The following is a 22,849-nucleotide window of genomic DNA, read 5'->3' on the forward strand; positions in this document are numbered from 1 at the left end:
AATTTCAGGAGGTGATTACCTCAAGCCGAACTTCTTTCCTGGTCATTTGGCCATCTGAAGGAAGGAAATGGGGTGCTTGATGCAAGGAGCATGGGAAATTAAGTCCCAATTAGAGAGACAGGAAACCTTCAGGAAATAATCAGAAAGACATTTTACTGCAGTGGGATGAGTTGCAGGGACAGAAGCAGAATGGCAACAGGTAGGTCGGTGACTCTGGAATAAGGAAATGAATATAAACATTTGTTGCAGAAGGCTCTTCTTAGCTTGATCTATACTTTTTCTTTTTTGGCTTCTCTTAACTCTTAAAAACAAAACATGAAAGCTGGTGGTTCCTAAAGCCAGTTTATTATTAGAATTTGTAGAGTAGGGTGGAGGTTGCTAAAATATATAATAGATATTCATGCCCATCCTGGACTTGCTGAATCAGAATCTTCCAGAGTAGGACCCAGGAAGTGAGCTTTAAACAAACCCCTCTTCATTATTCTTAATCGGTGCTCTCTGTTTTATTACTTAGAAATCTTACTCCCGGAGGTTGAGACATTTACCTAAGCCAGTCAGTAGCAGAAATAGAACTGTGGTACAGATATTTTAACCCTGTTCTGAAACTTTTTGGTTTATATTAATTATGAATTTCTATAGTGAATTTCCAGGTTGTTTAATAGTAGCCTTAATTTACTAAGTCTCAATCGGAATGAATTTCACAGGGCTTCTAGAGTTATTCCTTACAATTATAGAGTGTTTGCAGCAACTATTATATTCCTGTTGCTACAGTGTCCTGTGCTAATTAGGTCTCTGTTTTGTTACAGCTCTCACTTTTAACTTGGGTTTTTTGTTTTGTCAGTTAGTAGATCTCAGACCAAATTAGCCAAACTAATTCTTCCATCTTTTCTTAAGTGAGGACATCTCCTCCTCACTATGGGAGGTAGAATTGTAATTTCCAGTATACTTTCTTGATGTGAGGCCAGGATTTCTTGGAAAAGAACTTTCATTAATGAGTGATTTAATTATCTGCCTGCTTAGGTGGATACCTTTTTCTTGGTCAGCTCCTAGTTAAGGAACAAGCTCTCCCATCCGTTTTACAGTTTAACATAATTTTGAGTGAGCTGAATTATATTCTAAAGCAGTCAAATGCCTAAATATACTTCATGTACCTGAAGTCCTGGGCATTTTGTTCCATGATAGCTCATTGCTAACACAAGATGGTTTACTACATAAATAATAGTACTTTATTGAAAATAGACTGGAGGGGCACCTGGGTGGCTCAGTCAGTTGAGCCTCGGACTCTTGATTTCCCCTCAGGTCATGATCTCAGGGTTGTGAGATGGGGCGCTCACTCAGAGGGGAATCTGCTTGGGATTCTCTCTCTCTCTCTCCCTCTGCCCCTCCCCCCACTTGCATGTGCACATGTGCATGCTTCTGTCTCTCTGTGTTTCTCTTGCTAAAATAACTAAATAAATAAAATCTTAAAAAAAGAAAAAAGAAAAAAAGTAGACTGTCAACTCATTTACTTTCTGCCTGGTCAGAGGTGTAGATTTTTACATATCCCTGATATGGGAACAGGGAACTAGAAGTAGGGAAAGCATATTCTAAATTATTACTAAGCAGACTCCCTACTGAGCACAGAGCCTGATGCAGGGCTCGATCCCAGGACCCTGAGATCATGACCTGAGCCGAAATCAAGAGTCAGACGCTTAACCAACTGAGCCACCCAGGCGCCCCATCATTTCATGATTTTTCATTCTCATTAAAACTCTGTTTCCTTGATTCCAACAATCCTATTCATTTCACCTGTTCATTCAACTAATACTGAGCTCCTACTGTGTTGCAGGTAGTGTCCTGAGTGATGGAAATACACCAGTAAAGACACAGGCATGGTTCTGCCGCCTTGTAACTTACAGGGAAATAGAGACCAGTAAATGAGTAGTTACACAGCAGTGGATGAGTGCTGTGATATGGAGAGTCTGGGTGCTTTTAAAGAGCCCAGATAAGGGGTACCTAACACAGTCGTGGAACACCAAGAAAACCTCCTCAGAGGAATTAGCATCTAAACTCAGACCTAGCGAAAGAGAGGAATATCTAAGTAAAGAGAGAAGAATGTTACAAGTAGAGAAAATATTACATCGTAAGGTCCAGAGACTCAGGGCATGGTCTAATATGGGGGAGTTCCTTGAGAAGAACTTAGTTTTCATTTCCCCACGGCTCTGAAATCACCAAGAAGGGTAGGGTTTGTGGGGATTGGGTACCGCCATCAAAATTCCTGGATTTAGCATTGCAGAGGGAAAACCTCAGTTCTTGTTGTCGTCTTTAGTTCGTCAGTTGTAATTAGGTCAAGTTCCAAAGAAGACTTCGCACTGCTCTCACTCAAGTTATTCCTGAACATTTTGATTGCCTGTTGCATTTTTCTGCAGTTGTGTAATCATGGGGAGTCCCAGCAAAATAACTGGACACATTGTACCGAATACTAGTCTATTCTCTAACCTTTGCATGTGACTTGCCCCCCCAATTGTGTTGATTTTTTTTAAATGTATTTCTTTAAAATTTTCAGAACACCTCTGTGCCATGTTGAATACATAGTTGGTGTTCTGTAAATATTTGTTGAATTTAGATTAAGGTTTCGGGATTTTTAAAGATCATTTTTCTTTTTTATTTGTAAGAAAGAGTATAAGGAGGTGCCTGGGTGGCGACTGAACGTCTGCCTTCAGCTCAGGTCATGATTCCAGGGTCCTGGGATTGAGCCCTATGTCAGCTTCCCAGCTTGGTGGGGAGCTTGCTTCTGCCTGTCCCTCTCCCCCCTGCTCATTCTCTCTCTTTCTTTCTCTCTCTCAAATAAATATTTTTTAAAAAAATAAAAGAAAAATTAAAGAAGAGTATGGATATAAAATTTTAATAAAAAGGCTCCCGTACCTTCTGGCTTCTGAGTGAATTCGGTAAATGGAAGCTCTAGCAGGAGATTGGAGGAAAGGGAGAATCAAGATCAGCTGGTAGTTGGGAATTGGCGGAAGTCTCTGTCTTTAAGAAAGGGCATCAGAAACATCCCCTTAGGGGCGCCTGGGTGGCACAGCGGTTAAGCGTCTGCCTTCACGCTCAGGGCGTGATCCCAGCGTTCTGGGATCGAGCCCCACATCGGGCTCCTCTGCTGTGAGACTGCTTCTTCCTCTCTCACTCCCCCTGCTTGTGTTCCCTCTCTCGCTGGCTGTCTCTATCTCTGTCGAATAAATAAATAAAATNAAAAATAAATAAAATCTTAAAAAAAAAAAAAAAAAAACCATCCCCGCAGTGGTCGACTGATGACTGTAGCTGGAAGACAGTATAATCCAAGGCTCATCATGACATAAGGGGATTGAGAACAGAAGGGTGATTGCCAGTGTTCATTACCAATAAGGCACCTTCATAGGAACTATAAAGTGCTTTCCAGGTCACACCTCTCCTTTGTTAGCCAGAGGTAATGTGTTACCTATTTATATTTTTATCTCCAATCCTAGTCTGGCACTCCCTTGGTGGAGAAATGACTTACCCAGCATCGTGAACATACAAGTGTTTGTACATACTAGGGAGTCTTCGGAATGCCTGGCACACAGATTTGATAAATATTTGTCAAAACCTGGAATTTGACTTCGTTCTCTTATTTTATCTCCTTTGTTTCTAAAAAGTTTATTTAATTCAGATTTCACGAACCACCAAGTGTTTTTCCCAGGGTCACTCATAATTAAGGAACCAGACTGTAGATATACCTTTATTTAGTACTTCACTAATAAAAATAAATGTCAGTCAAGCAAAGACTAAAAAAAAAAAAAAAAACAAAAAAAACCCTACAACTAGACAGATGCATTCATGTTTACATCTGTCCCTTCACATCTTGAACTCCTACTCACGAAAAACTAACAAATGTATCTATAATAAAAATGGGAAACATTAATAAAACTGGGGGAAAGGGAAGGTTGGAATCATGCAAGTTTTGTTATATTTTATATATATTAGTAAAAGGGTAGTAGACATAAGGGAGGACTTAGCTGTAAGGGTTTTAAAAATTAGGCCTTAAATGAATTTATGTGCAACGCTGTTTTAAAAGTCCCTGAAATCTTCTAAGCTTCTGCTTGGTTTTCAGTGCTGCAATCCTGACCTCTAGTGGGCATCCAGAAACAAAAACCCAAACCTAAAATACCACAAAATTTTGCTGGATACTCTATCAAACTCCGTTAGTCAGTCAACCTAAAAGATGGAATTTTTAAAGAGCTTACAATATGAGAATAGAATAAAGTAAAATGCCTTTTGGCTAATGTGTTACAGTATTCTTGCAATTAGACTTCAGTGTTTAAGAGAAACCAGTATTTCTTCATACTTGCATAGTAATTATCTGTCACTATCTTCTTTCCATGGAAAAACGCATTATTTTTCAGATCACAGAAGTAAGAAACTTACTTTGCCCAAAGAGGAGCCCAAAGGGATTCTGTTCTGATTACCTGATGAGCATCAGAAGCGGTACCAAACCTGAGTGGCTTTAAAACAATGATTTTGGAGACATATTATGTAGCGTTCTGATAGGATGCCCTGACACACCATTGATTCTGTGTTATTTGTGCCAAGAATACATAATCTAAAGTTAATCCTAAGAAACATCAGACAAATCAAATTGAGGGACAGTCTACGAAATAACTGTCTTATATTCCTCAAAAGTATCAAATTCATCAAAGACAAAGACTTTCATCTGCCATCTGTTGCCAATGAAAGAAGACTAAGGAGACATGACAGCGTAATATAATATATGATCCAGGATTGGATCCTGGACCAGAAAAGGACATTAGTGGGACATTTGACCAAATTCGAGTACTATTTTTTGGTCTCAATAGTTGTGCTGTGGTTATGTAAGATAACATTTGATGAAGCCGAGTAAAAGGTATGCAGACATTCTTGGCACTGCTTTTGCAAATTTTTTCAAATCTGAAATTATTTCAAAATGAAAGGTTTTAAAAAATTAAAACAGCCATTTATTTTATTCACAATTTCCTAAGTCGGGAATTTCAGAAGGATTCAGCTGTGTGATCTATCTCTGATCCACATGGTAACACTGGGGCACCTGAGGGTGGAGGATTCACTTTCAAGGTGACTTCTTCATTCTTGTATCTGGCACCTGGGTGATCCTGGCCTGAGTTTCTCATGGATGGCATCTTGTCCTGTAGGTCATTATTTCCTTTCTGTTTGGCTTCTTAGAGCGTGGGGTCTAAGTGTAACTGTACTTAGATGGTGGCTGGCCTTCCAGAGGGAGCATTCCAAGAGATGGCCATGGATGCTTGTACTCTTAAGGGTTGGTCCCAGAATGTGGGCATAACTTCACTTCTACCATATTCTATTGGTCAGAGCAGTAGCATAGTCTGCCCAGATTCAAGAGGAGAGGATAAAGACCCTACCTCTTAATGGGAGAAACGTCAAAGAATTATGACCAAACTTAATTCATCACAGATAGCTAACTAAAGGTTCATTGCAGTAGAGATGGAATTAGTGAAAAAGCTATGGAGTTGTTGTTGTTTATTGTTGTTTTTTTGTCTGACAGACATAAGTTCTAGACTTAGCTTTACCATTTACTAACAGAGTGATGTCTCTGGGCCTCAGTTTCCTCATCTCTAAAATTATTGAGAGAATTAAGTGAAAAATATATATAAAGGGGCGCCTTGGTGACTCAGTTGGTTAAGCATCCAACTCTTTTCCATTTTTTTAACTTTATTTTATTTTTTTAAATTTACTTATTTGAGATAAAAGAGAGCATGAGTGGGAGAATGGGCAGAGGGAGAGGAAGAGAGAGAATCCTCAAGCATATTCCACGCTGAGTGCAGAGCCCGACAAGGGGCTCGATGCCAGGACCCTGAGATCATGACCCGAGCTGAAATCAAGAGCCAGCCACTCAACCGAGAATGCCCCAAGGGTCAGACTTTTGATTTTGGCTCAGGTCATGATTTCAGGGTTGTGAGATCGAGCCCTGCCTCAGGCTCTGCATTGGGCATCGAGCCTGCTTGAGATTCTTTCTCTTGCTTTCCAAACTCTGCCCCTCCTCTCTCTCTCTCTCTCTCTCTCTCTCAAAAAAAAGAATATGATAAGCAGATATGATAAGCAATAAATATGCAAACCTAATAATATATGCTAGCATTTACTGAATACTTAGCAAGTGCTCAATACCTTTGATATGCTTTTTATATGCTATTTCATTTAGTCATTACCCCTTCCTAGGATGGTAGGGTCAGAAAGGGCAGCACACGTTCCCTCTAGCTTTAGCTATGCCTGTGGGCCTGCTCCATTTACCTTGGCCATTTCTGGTTTGATCATTTCTCACTTCCTTGTTGTTAGGATTTCCATTTCCACATACTATTTATTTCCCTTTTGTTTGGATCCCTAAGGACCCAGGCACTGACGTGCACTTGGCACTGTTTGGTGCTACCTTTTCAGCATTTGTTCTCGGTGCTGTCAGCGTAGTTGCTGACAGCTTCTCACGCAATCTGTCAGCCCCCTCTGAGCCCACAATTGCCTGCTCATCAGAGCCGAATGTTCAGTGTCTTTGTTTCAGTCAGTGCTCTGCTGTCAACCTTCCTTCATGCAGGATTGTGGGTGCTCGATTGTTGGCCTACCCAGGAACACAACGATCTGCACTTTGGAGCAATTACTTAATTTGGGGCAATTACTTGTAGGTGTTCTTCAAAGTGAAGATTTTGCCAGGCTGTGATTGAATTTTGAAATGGCAGCTTCCCAGTCAGTGAAGGAGGCACTTCTTCATGCACACAAGACTGATCTCAGTCTGTTGTCGCTGGAGGAAGGTGGTGACCCTTTCCTGCCACAGCATGCTGAGTTTGTATGGCCTCACACCCTGCAAGCAGTCACTGAGTATTGTGAGTGCTTTTGATATCAGGCAAAGAGTAAGATTTGGTTCCAGTTAGACGTCACCTATTTGTTATCTTTCTACCCTCTGCATTCAAAATTTACTTTAAATGGAAGGAATCACTTTAATCCTTTAGGAATTAGAGGGCACATTAAACCCCAACTAAGGGATTTATTCATTCATTCACTTCTTCATTGGGCTATCTAACTTGGCGGTTAAGAGAATGACTTCTAGAATTGCACTGCTTAGTTTAAAATCTACTTAGTAGCTGTGTGACCTTGGGAAATTTACTTTGACTAAGTCTTTTTTTTTTTTTTTTAAGATTTTATTTACTTATTTGACAGAGATAGAGACAGCCAGTGAGAGAGGGAACACAAGCAGGGGGAGTGGGAGAGGAAGAAGCAGGCTCCCAGTGGAGAAGCCAAATGTGGGGCTCGATCCCAGAATGCCAGGATCACGCCCTGAGCCGAAGGCAGACGCTTAACGACTGTACCACCCAGGCGCCCCTACTTTGACTAAGTCTTAATTTGAATGAATTGAAATGGAATTTAGGGTTATGGGATTAAATAAGGGCATGTTTTCATTGTGGTTGATTCAGCTCTTAGAAGATATTCAGTGGATGTTGGCTCTTATTTATTATCTCGCTCCTGGAATTAGACCTTGTACCATAACTAATAAGTAGCCATGACAATACAGTCACTTGTTATTTTTATTCTTTTTTTTTAAAGATTTTATTTATTTATTTGACAGAGAGAGACAGCCAGCGAGAGAGGGAACAGAAGCAGGGGGAGTGGGAGAGGAAGAAGCAGGCTCCCAGTGGAGGAGCCCGATGTCGGGCTCGATCCCAGAACGCCGGGATCACGCCCTGAGTCGAAGGCAGATGCCTAACCACTGAGCCACCCAGGCGCCCCACTTGTTATTTTTATTCTTAGTAGTTCTCCAAATGTTTTACTCTTTGAGTGTTATTAGGAATGCTTGTTTATCCCCCAGTACCCAACAAATTGCTACAGATTACATATTCCTGGAAAGGGGAGGCATCTTGAGCATGTATGACATCTTTTTCTTTTTAAAATGTATTTCAGTAGGGGCACCGGGGTGGCACAGTTGGTTAAGCACCTGATTCTTGGTTTCAGCTCAGGTCATGATCTCAGGGTCATGGGATCGAGCCCTGCGTTGGGCTCCACAGAGGGCGGAGTCTGCTTAGGACTCTCTCCCACTCTGCCCCTACCCCCCCCTTACAAATAAATAAATATATCTTTAAAAAATGTGTTTCAACAAATATATTTCAATTTAGTTAGTCAAAGCTTGGATCATGTAAGAGTGGATGGACAATAAAGTAACAATAGAGGATTTAGTTCATGGTAACTTGGAAGAGTGAGGAGTTGTTCCCTAGTAATTCACTCCATTGTTGGCTGAGGACCGAAGCTGGCATTGACATTGTCATTTAAAACCAACCTGTGTATGCTGCTGTACTTTTCAACTGACCAAATGTTGGCCTGTGGAAGGTTTCCATAATTTAATGATGCCTCTAATTATATTTCCAAATGAGAATAAGTCTTATTTAAAAGAAAATATCCAACTAAGGTTGCCTTTTTTACTCTCCTCCTAAGAAATCAGGATAGGGGTGCCTGGGTGGCTCAGTCGTTAAGCATCTGCCTTCGGCTCAGGTCGTGATCCTGGCGTTCTGGGATCGAGCCCCACATCAGGCTCCTCTGCTGGAAGCCTGCTTCTTCCTCTCCCACTCCCCCTGCCTGTGTTCCTTCTCTCACTGGCTCTCTCTCTCTGTCAAATAAATAAATACAATCTTTAAAAAAAAAAAATCAGGATACATTTTCTAGTGAAATAAAGAACTTGGTAGAAAGCAAGTTTTTCCTGATTTCCAACAACTTAGAGGTTCTGAAGTATCTTGTTTGCATAGTCTGGCCACACTTTCCTATTTTAGTTTTAAGGCTTGTAAAGTCTTTTCTTTAGTTTTATGGATAATGTCCAGAGCTTCAATAAGCAGATACAGTAATACCTTATTACTCTGAACTGGTTTAAAGAGGTTACATATATAAATTGTTTCTGGTAAATGAAAGATACCCCTTTAGCTTCCCAAACTAAAAATTATCTACTTTTTATTTAAAACACATGCTATGCTTCCCTCTTAAGCACAATATTTTGAACATGATGGAAACATTAACACTGCTAGATTATCATTGTGAACTAATGTAAACCGTAGAAGGATTATTGGCTGCACTAAATGGGCCCAGACAATTATATGTTTTATAGTTTTTAGAAAAGTGTTATCTTCTGTTTCTGTCAGATCTAATGTGTTAATTCTGACAACTGTCTCCATAGGCTATTTGTCTCTAATCCCATCTAGCACATGCTTTGTCTTTTACTTTGCTACTTTTGATAGCTATAAACTGTAAAATCATATCACCAAAGTAATTTGAAGTGCATATAAAATTAAAATTTGAATAAATTTTTATGGTGTTAAAGCTATTTTGGTTATTTAGAGGCCTTTAATTTTTTTTTAAATGTCTAGGATCTTGGTGTTTTTCATAGCTCACTTGTTCAATAGTTTGACTTTGAAATAATTGAAGAAAAGGGTTTCTTACTGTAATTTGATAATGACTCTATAAGTTGGTATAGTTGAGTCCACAGGGAAAAGAATAAATCTCATAAATTTGGGGATAGCTAGTAAAGTTTAATCATTTGGTCCTCAAATAAGAACTTACTACATTTATTACACCAGTACTGAGTAGTGAAAATTCCCTAAAGCTGGATATTAAAGCCTTGGGGGATCCTAGCCTTCGCTAAACACATATATGACCTTAGGCTAGTCAAGTTCACATTCTAAAAAATGGGAATCACAATAGATGTTGTTATAAGAATCAGTGAGATTTTACTATTCCTGTGAAAGCAAGGAGGTTGAGAATATAGCAGAGTTGGTTGAACGTGGAGTGGAGTTTCGAACGTGTACCCTGAAAGGCTTTGGAAGGGAGAAAAGGGGTGGGAGACTGACTTAGGAGAAAGGACCAGAGTATAATAAGGATTAGAGAATTGGAGACTAGAGGGGCTTACATTTTGAGCAGTGACTGAAAAAACAAGATCGAGAGACCTTGTGGACTTAGTCCTAATGGCAGGTCAATAAGCATTCAAGCTGTAACAGTTCACCACTGCCAAGCAGCTGTGTTGTGGCATGGATGGGAGCAGAGCAGGGCAGCAGGTTAGACTGAGGTTTGGGCAGCAGTGAGTAGCAGCTAGTGTATGAGGGCCCAAATTTAGATTAGGAAAGCAAATTTTGGGGGCACCTGGCTGGCTCAGTCAGTGGAACTTGCCACTCTTGGTCTCAGGGTTGTAAATTCGAGACCCACATTGGGTATAGAGATTACTTAAAAATAAAATCTTTTTTTTTTTTTAAGATTTTATTTATTTATTTGACAGAGATAGAGACAGCCAGCGAGAGAGGGAACACAAGCAGGGAGTGGGAGAGGAAGAAGCAGGCTCATAGCAGAGGAGCCTGACGTGGGGCTCGATCCCGTAACGCCAGGATCATGCCCTGAGCCGAAGGCAGACGCTTAACTGCTGTGCCACCCAGGTGCCCCTAAAAATAAAATCTTAAAAAAAAAAAAAGGAAAGAAAATTTTGCTTAACTATAACCCAAGTTTTTTGATCTACAATAGTCTTCTTTTTTCTAATTGGTAAATTGTGGTCAAAACCAGTATAGACTCATTGTGTGGTGTGGTAATGAACTGTGTTGATTTGGTTTTGTCTCTTGGCCTTGTTATACTTCCCGCTGCTTTTGGTTTCTTAAAAAATTAACTGAATAAACTCTGAGCCTCCAACGAAATATTTTGTGTTTATCAATCATCCCTTCTACCATAAAATCATAATTTAGGTAGTTGATTATGAAAGATCACAAATTATAACAGGAATTCACTCTGAGTACCTAGTCTTATTCCTCACTTCTGATTTTGGAGACAGGAAGAAGATGGTTTATTAGAAGTTCTTTGTATAATACACCTGGTACAGCTCCGTATCCAAAAGGCAGATAGATTGTATTTGTGCCTGAGATAAAGAGGGCACACGTATAGACCTTGGACGTATGGGAGATGTCAACTCATACTTGAAAGATCTTTCTTCTCATGTATGATGACTTGCATGGCAACGAAACAGCATATTTCATGGCAACTTTGTTTCTGATTCTGTCATCTTGAGCACTTAAGATTTGCTATATTTTTAATTTAACATCTCAACAGCTCTTCAGAGTCACTGGGCTGAACTCGGAGCTCAAAATTCAGTTCCAGTGTATCTTCTTAACAAGCTGTTTAATTTTATTCCTAAGGAGATATTGCTTTGGTTTTCAGAGGGAAAAAAAGGAAAAGAAAGCCTAGCAGATAGCCCCTACTTACACCTCTAGTTGTACAGATACTACTTGAAAGCAAACACTAAAATAATAAGAACAGTAGTGGAAATCCAGTGTGATGTTTACAACTCCCCTCATACAATTAGTCCCAGTTATCAGCAACACTGTTTTGTTTTGTTTTGTCTATTGCCGGCCATTTAACCACGATGTACATACTGGGACTTGGGAATTTCAATTAATAATTTCAGATTTCTGCATCACTCCCATCTGGATAAAAAAAACACTTGACTTTCACAAGCCTTCGACCCATGAAGCTATTCCAGAAATTGAAGGAATACTAGTTGATTGAATAATTTATTGAACGATTGAAGGAAAATAGTTTATTGTAAAAACAATTTTATGTGAACATTAATTAAGTAGCACCAAAAATTTGTAGTAAGTCACTCAGAGAAGGAAAATACCTTTCAAAAAAAAGTCTCACGGTTTAATTATTACTGTAGGTGAAGGTGAAAGCAACTAAGGATTTTATTAAAAATGTATGGGAAAGTACTTAATAAAATAATGATAGATGTGGCAGTATTGATTTGGACTCTTTTTCTATTTCAGGGTCTGAATATAATCTTTCATGTAGCCTTGGCTCTCCTAAAGGTAAGTCTGTTTTTATCTTTAAAATTGGGAATAATTCAAATTAGCCTTTGACTGTCTAGATTCTTGAACACAGAAAAAGACTTCCGTGAGCAACTCTGATTCTTCTCCCATCCTTTGTTGTTGTTGTGTATTTACAGTTTGTTTCTTTACTTTTCTTACAGTTTAATTTTGCTATCATAGCACTCCTTCCAGTAATACAAAGTTGTTTTCATTCATACGAGTTGGATGATGTAAGAGAAAAAGTTAAAACCTGTTTTCTGTCAAAATGATACCAGCCTTTTTTCTTAAAATACTTCTTACCACAGTAACATCCCCAGAGGTACCTAAACATAGAATTGAATTATTAGAAAGCTTTTATAATATACTGACTAAAAAAGAAACTGCTGCATTTCAATTTGCACTTCTTTGAGAGCTAGAAATTTACAAGACACTTTAGAATTCAATTATAATTACCTTGTTGAGTTTTATATCAACATATCAATGGAGCTTTTACAGTGTGGTAATAGCAAGATGTTTCCTGCGAAGTTGGTGGAAGTAACCCAGTCAGGTTTTGTCCTTCAGTCAGAGATGACATTCTGTTACTGAAGGCGATAATAGCGTTATTTATTAAAAAAAAAAAAAAAAAAAAAGCAGGCCCTCCCTTTTCCAGTAAAACATAGTTGTTAAAATTGCAGACACTCGACTTAGACAGATTTGGTACTAATTTCAGCTCTGGTGTATGACTTTGGACAAATTACTCTAAAGGCCCAGACCCTGAGTTTTGAAATAATAATAGAAACTAATTTATGGAATTGTTGTAAGAATTCAGTATGATACATACATAATACTTAACATACTGTGTAGAAAATTTTACTGCCTAATAGATGTTAGCTATCGTTATTGTGACTACTGTTGTATTCACAAGGTAACTCACTTTCTAGATTCCCCATCATTCTTCCAAAATTCCCAAAAGATAATGACTTGATGTCTTCGGAGTGCCTCTTGGTATTTTAGGAGGGCTTCTGTATGTACATACCCGGATCCAAAACCAAGACATGACATACTTGGGTCCTATATACATCAAGAAGTGGGGGGTACGCTGCACCTCTAATTCTGTTAAACGTTTGTGTTTTGTGACGTTCATAAATTGTACTTTAAATTGTTGATTAAGTCATTTGGAGTTTAGATATGAACAATTCTTATACCAAAGTTATTTTGGAAGTTAGGAAGATATTTAAAATAGCTTCATTAAAATAATAAAAACATATATGCGTGGATCTTTCAGTGAAGTCATGGGCCTCTACCTCCAATTTTGTTTTTCGTTAGGACAGATCAAAACCAAAAACTTTCTAAGATGCTTTTCGGTATAGGGCTGGGATAAGACTTTTAGAATGCCTAAGTAGTGACAGCATTACATAATTCAGACTAAAAACAATTGTCATAAAGTAAGTGTAAGGAGGAATTCCAACAAAGTTCTGATGAAGTTATGATTTTTCCTATCCTGTCTAATTGGTTTTTTAGGCTCAGATATGATCCTTCCCACAATGCCCTTCCTCATTGTTTTGGTGACTTTTCTTTACTGGTGCTCTCACACACTGAGTCTGTCTTTTGGGGTAACCCAGGATTTCCTGTCTGGATATTGGAACTGTACCCTGTGTCAGCCTGATATTGTATCCATCTGGTAAATTATCTTCCTGAATGACAGATTTTTGGGGTTTGATTGCATTATTTTTATTTATTTTCATTCATGTTAACGCAGATATGGTCTGTGCAGAGGACGTTCTCTGGCCACTGGGCAGAAAGACTTTTGAATCTTCTCTAGAAATACATAGATGCTTACGTAGTATCTTGGAGAATTTGCCTGGGTAGAGACATTGAAAAGGAGGCTTTCTCACTACTATTGGGATACTTCTGTCTCTTCCTTGTATGAATCCTGGAGCTGACCCCACTAGAGATAGTTTATATAGGCTGAATTGAAGTGTACCAAATTGATCTGATTGCCCCCACCCGGAAAAAGAATATCCCAAACGTGACAGTGACTAGCATTTTGCTTCTAATCTAATAAGCCATATAGAAGAATGTATATTTGTTTACATGAAAATAACAAACTTAGGGATAGTTAAGAGTGCTTCTGAAGCCAGCATAAGTTATCCATTAGCATACATTAAATGTCCAGGTGTCACTTGTAAGACAATTGTGAATTTTGTTAACCAGAGAAAACTATTTGATTCTCTCCCACAGTTGATAATTGAGGGAGCCAACACCCCAGGTTGCTCAGAGCCTTCTGGCTTAGTAATGGCAAAGCTGGATTTACTGTATTTTTAGGCAGCACAAATATAGGTGAAGGTCTCTGTTGCTCAGTATAATTTATAGACACCTCCTTTCTGAATGGGAGCTACTTTCTTTTTGGTTAGAAATAGTCTGCCAAGGAGCTAGAAAGCCATTGAGCTAAAGGAATGGTTCATTATAGTAGGTGGCATCATCAAATCATCTAGGATGTTGGCAGTACCATTCGTTTCCCCCCAATCTAGTTCATTTGTTACATGAAATATTCAATAGTCACTGCATATAGTACATTATAATAGATTAGAGATGATCACTCAGAATTAATCTTAGCCACTTCATGTTGCCAGAGAATTTTTGATCAGAATAGGTTCTTTGCATTCAAACAATGCTTAAAAGTAAATGACAGGGGTGGGGGCACCTGGGTGGCTTAGTCGGTTAAGTGTCTGTGTATGTACATATATATTTTTAATATGAGTTTGAGGATTATAATTAAGATGGGAGAGAAGAGATAAATCCAGAGGAACAGTTTACGAGGACGAACATATATTTATTTTCTTTCAAAAAATGCTCATGAACAAGACTCTTTTTCATTTAATAATATGTTATGACTATTTTCCATGTCACTACAGACATTACAAGTGGTTAATGTACTGGTTAAAAGCATGGATGCTGGAGCCAGACTACTTGAGTTCAAATCCCATCTCCCAGAGTTTATCCTGTAATCTTAGATAAATTACGATGTCCCTATCTTTAAAATGGGGATATTAGTAATACCTATCTCATGGGATTATTAGGGTTTAATGAGTTAATATATGATTGGTGCCTGGAAATTTGTAAGTATGAAAATGCACCCAGGTACAATTATTACATATAATTGTATGTATAAATACAATTAGCTTTTTAAATCACTGATTAGTATCTTATTGTGTGTACCATAATTTTACTTAGCCAATTTTGTATTTAATTTTTATGGACATTTGTTTCCAGACTTTTCCGGTTAAACAAACATCCTTAAATTTCCATCTTTGCATATTTATTTAATGATGTCATTTGGATAAACTTTGAGGAATGTAATTGCTGGGTCAGACTATAATCACGTTTGAATTTTTGATGCATATTTCAAAATTGCTTTCTCCTAGTAATATGAGAGTACATTTTGTCCATACTCTTGAAAAAGCAGAATTTCTAAATATGTGCTTTTATGGACAGTGAAAACAAGTTGTAAAAGAACGCAGCTTAAAAAATAAATTATTATACTAGTTTGTGTCCTTGTAAACAAAACTCTTCAGACAGTTTTGAAAAGTCCCGTGTTCTTTCATTTGGGAACATCTACTTGTTTTTTGGGGGGAAGGCATTTAATCATGGCTAAATTTTAGAAGAGTGATCCCTAGCTTGGATGGGATTTTATATTATGTAAAGGTTCTGAAGCATATCTTTGATGGTTTTGGCTTTTCAACCCNACAGCCAGAGAGAGAGGGAACACAAGCAGGGGGAGTGGGAGAGGAAGAAGCAGGCTCATACAGGAAGAGCCTGATGTGGGGCTCGATCCCACAACGCCGGGATCACGCCCTGAGCCGAAGGCAGACGCTCAACCGCTGTGCCACCCAGGCGCCCCGGAGAGAGAGAAAATCTTAAGCAGGCTCCACGCCCAGCGCAGAGCCAACATGAGGCTCAGTCTCGCGACCCTGAGATCATGACCTGGGCCAAAATCAAGAGGCAGACACCTAACTGACTGAGCCACCCAGAAGCCCCATGTTGAAGCTTTTTTAATGAAGTCACTAACAACATCAGTGGACGTGGTTCCATTTTTATCTTACTTGATTTCTCAACAGTTATCCAAACAGCATAAAGACATAACACTTCCCTTGTTCTGAAACGTTCTGTCTTGGTTTCTGTCTTATATTTTATCTCCTTCTCATCTTCTCATTTTTTTTTTTTTTGCTTACTTCTTTTTTCTCCTAGTCATTAACTTGGAGTTCCACAGAGCTCCAGCCTCTGGGAACTCACTCGATGCTGCTTCTTTGCTGATCTTGTTCATTCCCCTGCTTTCCTCTATAACTGTTTGCCCTCATCTTTATATTTAGCCCAGATCCAAATATTTGGTTATGGACTTACATGTCTGCTTGGACGTGTCAGAGGCATATCAAATCCAAAAGCCAAAGCTGAACTGATATGCCTGCCCAGACCTTTGCCTCCTCCAGTAACCTTCACCTCAGTGAAGGCACTACCCAGCTACTCACAGCAGAAACCTGGAAGTTATCCTTAATGCTTTTCTTTTCTTCATCCCCAGCATCTCCTGAGTCATCAACTCCTGTTGATGACTTAAGAATTTTTAGAATCCTCCCACTTTAGTAGTTAGGCTACCATACCCTTTAACCTGGACTGTTGCAGTGACCTCTTTCAGTAATAAGTATTGAACACCTACCAAGTGCTAGGCACTCTTCTAGGCACTGGAGAAAAAGCATTGCCAAGGAAGGACCCTGCATTCTTGGAGCTTGTGTTCTGATGAAGGAAAGATAGTACTTAAACAAACATAGTTATGTTAGCACATGCTGAGATTTATGAAGGAGAATGATGTTGATGCAGAGTGAAGGGAGCTCCCTTCTTTCAGTCGTCAATGAAAGTGCTCTAAGGGATGGTATTTGAACTGAAATTTGAATGAAAGGAAGTAGCTAGCATGCCGAAATCTGGGGAATGAGCTTTCTAGGCAGAAGAAGCAAGTATGAAGGCATTAAAGAAGATTTTTATATGCTTAAGAAAGTGAAAGATAGTCTGTGTCTGAAGTGTGGTAAGTAAGAGAAAATGGCAGCTTAGATTTGGGTGTTAGCAGTGGAGCTGATAGAAGTGGATGTCTACTCTCCTTCAGCTGCTCATGACCACTGTCCTAGCCAGTATTCTTGTTTGGTTGTTTTTTTAAAGATTTATTTATTTATTTGAGAGAGAGAGAGAGAGAGTTGGTGGGGGGGAGAGACAGAGGGAGAGGGAGAGAGAATCTTTAAGAAGACTCCATGCTGAGCATGGAGCCCAATGCAGGGCTCCATCCCATGACTCTGAGATCATGACCTGAACTGATCTGAAACCAAGGACTGGATGCTTAACAGACTGTGCCACCCAGGCATTCCCCCACCAGAGTACTCTTTTTAAAGCAAATTTTATTATTCACTATTGAGCAAATATTGACCAAACACCTATTCAGAGATAGACACTATTCTGTGTGCTTCACTAGATGAATGAACTAGAATAACAAAAATACTTGCCTCCATCAACCTATGTTCTGACAGTATACAGTTAATAAACAATAAACGTAACAAATATATCCTGTATATGAGAAGTAACAGTGCATGGGAAAAAGGAAAAGTACAGCAGAGTAAAGGGACCTCTGGATAGGTTTTGCAGTGTTAAATAGGGTAATTTAACCCTAATTAGGGTAACCCTAATTGGGTTAACTGGGAGTCTGTTTCTTGATTTGTCTCTCTCTTTCTCTCTCATGTTTTTCCTTTGTTCGTTTGTTTTGTTTCTTAAATTAGACATGAGTAAAATCATATAGTATTTGTCTTTCTCTGACTTATTTCACTAAGCATTAAGCTCTCAAGCCCCATCCATGTTGTTGCAAATGGCAAGATTTCATTCCTTTTTATGGCTGAATAATATTCTATTATGTACAGATATATTTTTTCTTTTTTTAAAAAACTTTTTATTTGAATAATAATAGAGCTACCCTATGACCCAGCAATAACACTACTGGGTATTTACACCAAAGATACAGAAGTAGTGAAAAGAAGGGGCACATGCACCTCAGTGTTCATAGCAGCAATGTCCACAATAGTCAAACTGTGGAAGGAGCTGAGATGCCCTTCAACAGATGAATGGATAAAGAAGATGTGGTCCATATACACAGTGGAATACTCAGCCATCAGAAAGGATGATTACCCAACATTTGCATCAACATGGAAGGAACTGGAGGAGGTTATGCTAAGTCAAGCAGAGAAAGACAATTACTGTATGGTTTCACTTATTTGTGGAACATAAGGAATAGCATGGAGGACATTAGGAGAAGGAAAGGGAAAATGAAGGGGGGGGGGAATCAGAGGGGGAGATGAACCATGAAAGACTATGGACTCCAGGAAACAAACTGAGGGTTTCAGAGGGGAGGGCAGTGGGGGGATGGGTTAGCCCAGTATTAAGGGGTACACGTGCCCCTTAATGAGTATTAAGGAGGGCACGTATTGAAATGAGCACTGGGTGTTATATACAAACAATGAATCATGGAACACTACATCAAAAACTAATGAAACTGGGGCGCCTGGGTGGCACAGCGGTTAAGCGTCTGCCTTCGACTCAGGGCATGATCCCAGCGTTCTGGGATCAAGCCCCACATCAGGCTCCTCCGCTAGGAGCCTGCTTCTTCCTCTCCCACTCCCCTGCTTGTGTTCCCTCTCTCACTGGCTGTCTCTATCTCTGTTGAATAAATAAATAAAATCTTTAAAAAAAAAAAAAACTAATGAAACTAATGGTGACTAGCATAACATAATTTAAAAAAATAAATACACACAACTTAAAAAAAAGTTTTAATTTAAATTCCACTTAGTTAACATGCAGTGTAATATTAGTTTCAATACAATAGTGATTCAGCACTTCCATACAACACCTGGTACTCATCATGAGTGAAATTAATACCCATGACGTATTTCAACTCATCTCCTCACCCACCTCCCCTCTGATAACCATCAGTTTGCTCTCTATAGGAAAGAGTCCGTTTCTTGGTTTCTCTCTTTCTCTCTCTTATTTTTTTCCCTTTACCCGTTTGTTTTGTTTCTTAAATTCCAACTACAAGTAAAATCATATGGTGTTTGTCTTTCTCCAATTGCTTGTTTCACTTAGCATAATAATTTCTAGCTTCATGCATGTTGTTGCAAATGGCAACGTTTCATTCTTTTTGATGGCTGAGTAATATTCCATTGTGTATATGTGTATATATATACACCACCTCTTCTTTATCCATTCATCAATCAAAGGACACTTGGACTGTTTCCATAATTTGACTGTAGTATAAAATGCTGCTGTAAACGTCAGGGTATGTGTATTCCTTTGAATTAGTATTTTTGTATTCTTTGGATAAATACCTAGTAGTACAGTTGCTGTATCATAGGGTAGCTCTATTTTTAACTTTTGGAGGAACCTCCATACTGTTTTCCACAGTGGCTGCATTCCCACCAACAGTGGAGGAGGGTTCCCCTTTTTCCACATCCTCACGAATACCTGTTATTTCTTCTGTTGTTAATTTTAGCCATTATTACAGGTATGAAGTGACATCACATTATAGTTCTGATTTGCATTTCCCTGATGGTAAGTGATGATGAGCATTTTTTCATGTTTGTTGGCCATCTTTTTTCCTCTTTGGGAAATGTCTGTTCATATCTTCTGTCAATTTTTTAATTGGATTATTTGTTTTTTGGGTGTTGAGTTTTCTAAGTTTGTTACATATTTTGGATGCTAACCCTTTATCAGATGTGTCATTTGCAAATATCTTCCCCCATTTCATAGGTTGCCTTTTAGTTTTGTTGATTATTTCCTTCACTGTGCAGAAGCTTTTTATTTTGATGTAGTCCCAATAGCCTATTTTTGCTTTTATTTCCCTTGCCTCAGGGAACCTCTCTAGAAAAAAGTTGCTGTGGCCAGTGTCAGAGAATTTACTGCCTGTGTTCTCTTCTAGGATTTTTATGGCTTCATGTCTCACATTTAGATGTTTCATCGGTTTTGAATTTATTTTTGTGTATGGTATAAGTCCAGTTTTCCCAACATTTGTTAAATAGACATTCTTTTTTCCATTGGATATCCTTTCCTGCTTTGTTGAAGATTAATTGACCACATAATTGTGGGTTTATTTCTGGGTTTTTCCTTCTGTTCCATTGATCTGTGTCTATTTGTGTGCCAGTTCCATACTGTTTTGATTATTACAGCTTTGTAATAATACTTGAAGTTGGGAATTGTGATGCCTCCAGTTTTGCTTTTCTTTTTCCAGATTGCTTTTGCTATTCAGGGTCTCTTCTGATTCCATACAAATTTTAGAATTGTTTGTTCTAGTTCTGTGAAAACTGCTGTTGGTATTTTGATAGGGATTGCAGTAAATATGTAGGTTGCTTTGAGTAGCATAGACATTTTAACAATATTTGTTCTTCCAACCCATGAGCATGGACTGTCTTTCCATTTCTTTGTGTCATCTTAAGTTTCTTCCATCGGCGTGTTATAGTTTTCGGAGTAAAGGTTTTTCACTTCTTTGATTAGTTTTATTCCTAGGTATCTTATGGTTTTTGGTGCAAGTGTAAATGGGATTGATTCCTTAATTTATCTTTCTGTAACTTCATTATTGGTGTATAGAAAGGCAGCAGATTTCTGTACATTGATTTTGTATCCTGTGACTTTACTGAATTTGTTAATCAGTTCTGACAGTATTTTCGTGGAGTCTTTTGGGTTTCATATATATAGTATCATGTCATCTGCAAATAATGAAAGTTTTACTTCTTCCTTACTGATTTGGATGCCTTTTATTTCTTTCTGTTGTCTGATTGCTTGGCTGGGACTTCCAGTACCACACTAAATAACAGTGGTGAGAGTGGACATGCTTGTCTAGTTCCTGACCGTAAGGGAAAAACTCTCAGTTTTCCCCCATTAAGGATGATGTTAGTGGTATGTTTTTTCATAGATGGCCTTTATTATGTTGAGATTTCCTCTAAACTACTTTCTTGAGGGTTTTTATCATGAATGGATGTTGTACTTTGTCAAGTGTTTTCTCTGCATCTATTGAAATAATCATATAGAGCTTATCTTTTCTCTTATTGGTGTGATGTATCATGTTGATTTGTGAATATTGAACCCCCCTGGCAACCCAGGAATAAATCCACTTGATCGTGGTGAATGATTTTTTTTTAATGTATTGTTGATTTCAGTTTGCTAGTATTTTGTTGAAAATTTTTGTATATATTCATCAGGGATATTGGCCTGTAGTTCTCTTTTCTGGTGTGTTTATCTGGTTTTGATATCAGGTTAGTGCTAGCCTCATAGAATGAATTTGGAAGTTTTCCTTCCTTTTCTATTTTTTGGAATAGTTTAAGAATAATAGATATTAATTCTTCATTAAATGTTTGATAAAATTTGCCTGTAAAGCCACTTGGTCCTAGACTTTCGCTTGTTGGAAGTTTTCTGATTACTGACTCAATTTCTTTGCTGGTTATTGGGGTGTTCAAATTTTCTGTTTCTTCCTGTTTCAGTGTTTGCAGGCTATGTGTTTCTAGGAATTGATCCATTTCTTCCAGGTTTTCCAATTTGTTGGCGTATAGTTTTTCAGAATATTCTCTTATAATTGTTTATATTTCTGTGGTATTGGTTGTTATTTCTCCTCTCTCATTTGTGATTTTATTTATTTGGATCCTTCCTCTTTTCTGTTTGATAAGTCTGGCTAGAGGTTTATCAATTTTATTAATTTTTTTCAGAGAACCAGCTCCTGATTTCATTTGGTATTTTCTGTTGGTTTTTTTTTAGTATCTATATCATTTATTTCTGCTATGTTATTATTTCCTACCTTCTGGTTTTAGGCTTCGTTTGTTTTTTCTCTAGCACCTTTAGGGTGTAGGTTAGATTGTTTGAGATTTTTCCTGCTTCTTGAGATAGGCCTGTATGGCTATATACTACCCTCTTATGACCAATTTTGCTGCATCCCAGAGGTTTTGGACTGTTTTCATTTTGTTTCCATGTATTTTTAAATTTATTCTTTGATTTCCTGGTTGACCCATTCATTGTTTAGTAGCATGTTATTTAACCTTCATATGTTTGTGGTCTTTCCAGGTTTTTTCTTCTGGTTGGCTTTTAGATTCATAACATTGTGTTCAGAAAAGGTGCATGGTATGACTTCAGTCGTTTTGTATTTGTTGAGGGCTGTTTTGTGACCTAATATGTGATCTCTTCTAGAGAATGTGCCATGTGCACCTGAAAAGAATGTCTATTCTGCTCTTTCAGTATGGAATGTTCTGAATATATGTTAAATCCATCTGTTCCAGTGTGTCATTCCAAGTCATTGTTTCCTTGTTTATTTTCTGTTTAGATGGTTTGTCCATTGATGTAAATGGGATGTTAAAGGCCCCTACTGTTATTGTATTATTATCCACTAGTCCCCTTTATTTGTTATTAACTGTTTTATATATTTGGGTGCTGCCATTTTGGGTACATAAATATTTACAATTGTTACATGTCTTTGTTGAATTGTTACCTTTATCATTATATAGTGACTTTCTTTGTCTCTTGTTACAGTCTTTGTTTTAAAATCTAGTTTGGTTGGGGTGCCTGGGTGGCTCAGTTGTTAAGTGTCTGCCTTCGGCTCAGGGCGTGATCCCAGAGTCCTGGGATCGAGCCCCACATCAGGCTCCTCCACTGGGAGCCTGCTTCTTCCTCTCCCACTCCCCCTGCTTGTGTTCCCTCTCTCTCTGTGTCAAATAAATAAGGAAAATATTTTTTAAAAAAAAATAAATAAAATCTAGTTTGGGTGATGTAAGTGTTGCTACTCTGGCCTTCTTTTGACATCCTTTTTTTGTGAGTTTGTTGACTGACTTTTTTACAGAAATACTCATTTTTACTGCTTTTGTGTTTCCTGCCTTTGTACTGTCACTTTAGGTTTCTCCTTTCCACTCAAAGAGACCCTTTTAAATTGCTTGTAGAGCTGGTTTAGT

General features: G+C 38.3%; 1 protein-coding gene across 6 annotated transcripts in view; it reads left to right on the top strand.

Moving 5' to 3' along the window:
- The window catches only part of RABGAP1L (RAB GTPase activating protein 1 like), a 741,419-nt gene that overhangs the window by 524,069 nt on the left and 194,501 nt on the right, over positions 1 to 22,849 (top strand). For all 6 annotated transcript variants that reach the window (XM_034667692.1, XM_034667693.1, XM_034667696.1 and 3 more), the window contains one exon: positions 11,823 to 11,864. In XM_034667692.1, the coding sequence (XP_034523583.1) occupies positions 11,823 to 11,864 (42 nt within the window). The remainder of the gene's footprint in view (positions 1 to 11,822; positions 11,865 to 22,849) is intronic.

This window comes from Ailuropoda melanoleuca, chromosome 8 (assembly GCF_002007445.2).
Source record: "Ailuropoda melanoleuca isolate Jingjing chromosome 8, ASM200744v2, whole genome shotgun sequence".
NCBI classification, from domain to species: Eukaryota; Metazoa; Chordata; class Mammalia; order Carnivora; family Ursidae; genus Ailuropoda; species Ailuropoda melanoleuca.